General features: G+C 37.0%; 1 protein-coding gene across 1 annotated transcript; it reads right to left on the bottom strand.

Annotated features, from left to right (window-relative positions):
• Positions 1-6,396: 6,396 nt before the first annotated feature.
• RB195_003537 (uncharacterized protein) lies at positions 6,397-6,663 on the bottom strand (the record flags this gene model as incomplete). Its single annotated transcript, XM_064201232.1, has 1 exon — positions 6,397-6,663. The coding sequence occupies one exon, from the start codon at positions 6,661-6,663 to the stop codon at positions 6,397-6,399; it is 267 nt and encodes an 88-aa protein (XP_064057113.1).
• Between the last annotated feature and the right edge of the window lie 1,201 nt (positions 6,664-7,864).

Raw genomic sequence — 7,864 nt, 5'->3', positions numbered from 1 at the left:
AAAAAAGTATGACAAAACCTTTACTTAGATACGTGCTTGAACAGGAAGAAATGCTTTTTCTTTGCTGTACGCTTCATGCTGCGTTTCATGTATTGAAAATACTAATTGTATAATCAATTATTTCTTTTGAAGAGTTTCTCATGAGTTTTTACTCCTACAATATCTCATTTCAAACTTTTTTTTTGTTTTTTTTTTGTTTAGTTTAGTAGTTTTAGTTTTTTTTTTTTGTTTTTTGTTCCTCGTTTGTTTTCTTTTTGAAGGCAAGAAAGCTTAATTGAAGCTATGTACTTAAATCCACTTGAACTATAATCGCTTCAAAAAAAAGTGGAAAACTTAAAAAAAAAAACTTAAGAGAAGAGTTAGCCAACCGAGTCGAACAGTCAGACTGAGAATTTTCTTTCAGATCATGGGGATGGAAAGGAAAGGTACCGGATCGAAAGTATATTCAAATAAAGGATGATAAAAGGAAATATATGTGTAGCATGAAGCAAAACGAAATAGAAGTGGGCTTTTCGTCACCGAGAAGAAAAACTGGAGTGTAACGAAAAAATCAGCAAAACCGATAACAACGTCAAATAAAATCCGTAGGAGTAACTAAAACTAAAAAAAGGTTGGTAGTGAGAAAACAAAGTAAAATGCTCAATAACTGCTCAAATGTGCTCACGCGGAAAAGAAAAAGGTATCCATAAGAAAAAAAGAAACCAGATATCGTCGCACTTAATTCTATAGCCTCAAAATGGAAAGAAAAAGCGTGAAGTAACAACCCGTAGAAATCTTTTTTTCTCTCGTTTTCCAAGTAATTCTGCTTAATAAAACCTCTTTTCTGAGAAGATTCCTCGTTTCTCAAGTAGTTTCCATAATTCTGCTTTGTCCTGGACATATATGGTGAAAGAAAAGAAAGCTGCGAAGTAGCACTGTATGTATGTCCGAGCTAACCGAAACAAAGGAAGCAAGCTGGGTGTTCGCACTTTTTGCGTGGTGATCCAAACAAGCTAAGATGAATTATTGCGCCTTCCCCCGGATATGTTGGATTCCAAAGAAAAACAATGCGAACAGCTTTAGACATTCCTCAAAGTCCGTGGGAAGACTTTTTTTTTGTCTCCTTTTCCTGAATGAAGAGCGGAAGCAGCTTAGAGTCCCCATTCAGAATGAAAACAATACGTAGCATAAGCCCTAGAAAGGGGATGCAACTGAAAAGCTGAGCTCTCGTCCATGTTACTGCGCTGACCTCAGATAGGAGGCAAAGAGATTCTAGAGATCTTTTTCTTTGAACTTGTCCACTTATGTCGTCATCATTGAACTTCAAGGATACACCAATGAACAGTTTGTTTACAGTGAGACAGTAATCGTTGAGGAATCACTTCCTCTAAACACTATCCCTCTTTAAATACTGCTATTTAGAATAGTATAGGATGATGGGGCGGATGTAGCGCAGTCGGTAAGTAGTTCGGCTATGCCTGCTCGATTGATCGGAGGTTCGAATTCGTCCTGCGGCCAACCAAACCTTTCATCCCTCCGAAGTCGAAAAGTTAGTGCCAGACTTGTCTGGAAGGATGACTTGGTTAATCGGCTAGCCCCCGTAGGTAATTATAAGGCGTTCAAAAACCTCAAATGGTTCTAAAAATGAAATCGAACGCGTAGACACACTTCCACAGGGATTGATCAACGCCGTGCACTTCATCCTTAGTCCCTTAGTCTGTGATCACCTGTGAGAGCTTTCACCAATAGGCCTACGATGGATTATGCCCTCGAGACAGACGTATGTCATATGTTCTTGTCGTTAACCTATCATTTTCATCAGAAGTATATTTGAATTTGAAAAAATATAAAACTACGATGAAATGCCGATGTGAGCGACCTACGGATAATTAAGACTGCCGTAAGCTGGGCTGTACCCTCCTATGGCGACATTGAATAACAATAACTTATTCTTATGATTATGGAACACGTCCGGAGAGCTGCCACATCAAACTTGCAAGGGATAAAGGATAAAGTGCACCCCTATGGTTTTGATCAACCCCTATGGGGATGCGTTTTCTCGTCCAACTTCAGACGTCGTTTGAGATTCCAGAAGACGCGTGCAGGCTTACAATGACTTACAACGACTAGCCGATGTGCCAGGTCAGCGGTTTTATCCTCCTAGATCCTCTAAGACAAGTCTGGTACCAATTTATCGATCTCCAAAAGAATGAGAAACTTGGTTGGCTCCAGGGCGGATTCGAACCTAGCATCGATCCCATGCAAGGGATATTTAATTATTTTTTTATTGTTTTTATTTTTATTTATTTACTTTTAAAAGTCTATCGGATGTTCACAGGCGAAATAAATCAGTTATTAAGTTAGACTCCATCTGACTCCAATTTTATAAGGGAGTTAATTTTCTGAAAAAAAAACTTCAACAAAATGAAGCTGGTAGTAACGCATAACCCTGAAGATGAGGAACTCAGCGATATTCGCAAAAACTTGTCTTTCAATAATTGATATTACAAATAAATCAATTAAATATGTAGATAGATGAGATGTGTAATCATATTTACTTCTAAATTTACATTGAATTGCAATTATTGTGAGTTATTTATGTGGCATTGCCTCATAATTCCGTTATTCTATCTAAATTGTATGTGTTGGAATAAATAAATAAATAGATAAAAAGAGGCGAAAAGAGAACAATAACTGAAAATGTCGAAGACATATTTGTCTCTTTGAACGATTACAAGAAATCAAGGACGTCATAGATTTATATTATCATAAAATAAAACCTACAGTTGCCATGCAGTACCGTCACATGTATTTACGCAACCGTAACAAATACGAAATTCCCCTTATTTTTATTTTAAAAAAATAACCTCGAAAATATGGCGAAAAAAATCATAGGAATTCCGCTGACGATGAGATAAGCAGTCAGCTGTTCTGCAATTGCAGGACTGCGACAATGAAGTGTGCGAAAAGCGGAACAGCTGGGGGGTATTGTTATGAGAACGTGCACATAGCATGTTGTTATCGGTGTTCTCGTCAGATTTCTCTTCAAAACGGTCGTCGTTCCTTCGATCAAAACGTTCGTAGATAAAACTGTACGCGCTTCCGGTCTGACCATCGAGATAACTGGCCGGTTCTTTCGTTTTTTTTCTTACACTATGTAAAACTTTTTTTTCCAACAACCAAATATACCAAATATACAGACAGCGCCAGTCTTCTCTGACAATAAATTGGGTCCCGGTTTTAGTAAAGTTTGTAATTTTTTTTTGTTCGTAAGATTCTGTGACTCAGACAAAGTGTGTCCCATTTTTTTTTCTTTTCTGGTGCACTATTGGTGTACGTGAATAAAATAGAATGAAAATAAAATAAAATATATGCAGTAAATATGGGAAGATTTCAAAATTGAAATGAAATTAAAAACAAACAAATAATGCAATAACATCACGGAGAACTGGCCTATAAGATAGAAACAGCGATTCCGGTTCCTTTTGTTTTCCGTTTCGGGTTTTGTGATCGCTTATGGGTTGGGATCTTTTCTGGATGGAAGGTTTGAGAGGATACCGTACAAATGTGCCGACTTTCGAGCCTTTGACGAAGGTGAAAAAAGCGGCGAAACGTTACGAAACGCAATAGAGATTTTTCAAATACAAATTATCGCAACAAGTTGAAAAGCTGTGGGAAGATTTAAGGAAAATGGATTTTTTTTTTCGTTTCTAAATAATGCAATACTGTCAAAATTAGTAAACAAAGGAAAAACCAATAGTAAGGAAAGAGGAAGGAGGAAAAACTGAGACAAGCAACTGATGAGGTTTATAAGAATATAGGGAAGAGAACCTTAGCGACAGCAAGAGTTCTCACGAACCCAAAATTATAACGAGAATCCAGAGAAAAAATGTCATTTGTAATGGAAACTAATAGCGTCAACAACAGACTATCTTTCACCATCATCTCTTCTGAGAACAAACGAAAAAGTGGAAAAATCAAGTCCACACATCTCACATCAAACATCGCCGATAAAAATAAAGTGTTTTCCACCAAAAATCGATAGCTATTGCTTTACTTCCGGCACCACGATTCGTACATGCGATTACGCTCGGTGCCAGAGTGCAATTCGAGGGATGTGGAACTCAGAGTTGTTGTGATGCGAATAATATTCGCTAAAAACTCTCAAAAGAACCAAATTCCTCCCAGCATCGGGAAAAAAAAATCCCTCAACAAATTTCCTGCGGCAGAAAATGAGGGAGCGAATGTTTAACACAGGTATGAGACACAAGGGCAGGCGATGGATGAGAGGGTCATCGAAATGTGAGCAAATCGATATTCGCGCTAATTGAATCCATGGGAATAATCCGAGTTGAAGTTGAGCGCCAGCCGTGTGAGTGAGATAATCTGACGGGTATTGCGGGAAGAAAATATTGAAAGTAATTTTTTTTCCACGGAAAGAAACAAGTGAAAACGTTAAATAATTCGAAATTGTTGTAAGCTGCAAGCGGATTCGAAAAATCCTTGAAAACTTGGATTTTATGTCAATTTTTCAAGGTCTAAAGAAAAAACAAGCGAATCCAACCACGTCTTTGTGCTGAATAATTACGTTTGAGTAGTTGCTAGCATATTGAGTGCAGCAAAAACATTCCTAGCCTCTCCCTTCCTCCGCCCCCCCCCCCCCCCCCCCCCCTAAAGTAAAGTTATGATCCATCCTCGTCAAACTCTTCCTCAACCAATATCGGTTTCAATAATCCACATTCGACAAACACTTAGAACCCCTGCGGCAGTTCAATAAAAGCCTCGAAAACCTACGAATGCAGGAAAAAAATCCAGAAAATAGCATGGAATACATTACGCACATGGAAAACTGGTTATTGGGTGTGACAAATCGAACAATTACACGGAAATTACTGAATAGATGTGAATGTTTCTGTGAATGGCCATGGGAATGAGGTAAAACGTGGTTCGGAGGGAATATGTGACGGAGGAAAAATCTATCAGAGGTTTACTAAACATACATACTCGTAGAACTCAAATTCTACCGGGAAATTTGACAACAAAAAATCCGGCAGAAGGCGAAAAATTAGGAAAACTTTAACAGAAAAAAAGAATTATGCATCAATATTCAGGGGAAATTAAAAGTAAATGTCGGAAACGATTCTTCAAGAGAAAATTGAGTGTTGGAATAGCTTCACAAAGATTTTACAAAAAAAAACATTTTAAAAAACAACATTTTAAACTAAAACAACATTTTAAACTATAATATCACTTTTTCAATGCTCACATAAGAGTCACATGAGAAAATGAGTCCATATTTTTCTCACGTGGAACTACATCAGAATCATGGAAGAAATCGGCAAAACCACCAGCAGCATACGTGGAAAAAGACAACAAAAGCGATGACATACCCGCAGCATCGAAGATTTTATCCAGTAGATCAAAAGATCACCAATAATTCTCGAAGGAAACGAAGTTACAGAAAAAAAAGAAAATGAAAAAAAGAAGAAAAATACTCGAGATTTTAATTCATTACAAATTATGAAGACATCGACGTAAACTTATAATTCCATAATCTCTTCCTACACAATTCCTTGATTACGCCAAAATGTGGGATGTGCTGTTGTAAGTGTAGAAAATAGCGTAATGTAAACAAGGAAGGCAGAAAATAGCTTAGAAAAAAATTGCAAAAGAAATTGCACTTGTCGTTTTTTTTTGCCCACGAAGTGAAGCAAACAAACGCTTCAAATAGACCTGAAATATGCTAGATTCACATAAGAGAAAACATTTCACATTGAATCGATTCAGAGATGCACGTGACTGCCAGAAAATGGAGAAAAAAAATCTGGAAGAGCCACAAGAAACACATGCGAGAAAAGAAGATCGCGAACAGAAGAGGTGTGAGAAAAAGAATGGCAAATATTCGCAAAATAACCGAAACAACATTTGAAAAATTAAAAGGAAGAAAATGGTTTGAAATTAGGCCGCGCTGAATTAGGGAAAATATTAAGCGAGTTCGAGAAATTTATCAAAAATGATTTTTTTCGCAAATTATTCTAAAGACCCCCATAAAATATCGCATATTGTGAAATGAAACCAATAGAGCGCTTCAATAGAGCCTATTTAACTACTTCATGAGCTCTGATTGTTTTGTCGCTTATTCCCGCCTTTGCGAGCGACGTAAAAACAGAGTTTTCATTAACGGTAGCAACTTTCAGGAGAATAACGAAAGATTAAGTGAAACCAAGAATTCTTAACGAAAAAACCGTTCCAACACTTTAAACATCATAAGCATAAAATAGAAAACTGTGACGACTACCTTTGTCTGGACTGGAGCACGCCATGGAAAGGAACAAGATGCGTATAAAATGACATACGGACGAGTTCTGTATAGGTGTAGGTGAAAAGAAGAAACTCTTAAGGACTCGGTGAATGAGGTCAGGAGGAAAAACTAACAGCAATGACGGCTTCTTCTTTTTCTTTCGATAATAACGAGTCGAGTGTGCCATGTGAACGTATTGACAACGGGGACAGTGTCGACGTCGACGACGAGGACGACGAGGACGGCGACAGTTGCGGCGGCATAACCTCTGAACCGGCTGCCACCATCCATTTACCCTCGAACTTCATCGCGCGCCATGCTGCTGCGCTTGAATCTCGACCAAGGTAGAGATTCGTGGAAATATGTGCGTATGGTGGAGACATAGACATGAACGTCGAGAAAATCTCGTTGTTGAATGTATGCTGAGGTGGAGACGGTAGACATTAGGGAACTAGTCATCATGAACAGCGTGAACATACCGTCGAGTACACAGACACATACACACACACACACACGCATACATACACAAATACGCACAAGCCACACGCTCAAACCTACACACACACACACACACACACATGCATACAAACAGAACTGTGAGCAACAGCAACGGAAAAGCAAAGATCACTGAACACACGGTGCGGGAGGTCTTCAGCGAGGAATCAGGAAGATTCGTGAAAAAGAAAAGCGTTTGTTCATCTTTAATTAAGATTTAAGGTGACAATTTATTCTAAATCAAACAAATTTCACTTCAAGGCAACATTTGGAGTTACATGAAACGCAAATGATCTAGCCACTACGTTTCAGCTACACTTTAGCGTTTTTTTGCCAGTTTCAATTTTTTTGTGTTTTTAAAGGCAATGTTTTTTCTCTATTAGATTTGTGCCTCAAATAGAACCGCTATGAAATATTCGTAAATTATATTCTTATATAAATTATAACTATATTGTATCCTCCTAAATTGGGGTTCTGCCATTCGTTTGCCTTCGAATATTTTTTATTTTGTGAGCGATTAAATAATAGATTAAATATGATGGAATAATAAATTAATTTAAATATAAGCAAGTAAATTTATCTTACCAAAAAATGTAACTTGATGTTGTAAATAGAAGCTTCAGTCACTGCGTAAATAATGTGGGCTTTTAAAAACATTTAATTATACATTGCGCTTAGTTATTTATTCTCTCACATGAATAAATAAATAGATGGATAGAATTATGAGTAAAAACTTGTAGTTGGGAGAGAAATCTTCTCAAAAATTCCCTTTAAGATTATTTGTATAATAGTATATTATGATATAAAGTGTATAGGAAAATAACAAGTTGCGAACGAAACAACGAAACGTTACAAATGTGTTCTACAAAAGTAGATGGTAGGAAAAACATGGTCAAAATGGTTTTTTTTTTCGAAAAATTAAAGAAAGAAATCTCAGGCTTTCTTTCTTCCTTCCTATTACAATTAAAAATTAAATTTTAACTATAAAAAATCACAATCACTATAATCAAACAATCAAAATTTACGGTCACTACAATAATTTGTCATTGAGGAAATTTTATTCCTACTGTAATGCGTCGCAATCCGAAA

Source organism: Necator americanus, chromosome IV (genome assembly GCF_031761385.1).
Source record: "Necator americanus strain Aroian chromosome IV, whole genome shotgun sequence".
In the NCBI taxonomy this organism is placed as follows: domain Eukaryota; kingdom Metazoa; phylum Nematoda; class Chromadorea; order Rhabditida; family Ancylostomatidae; genus Necator; species Necator americanus.
The sequence above is the reverse complement of the archived record's forward strand: the minus strand, read 5'-3'. Positions and strand labels throughout refer to the sequence as shown.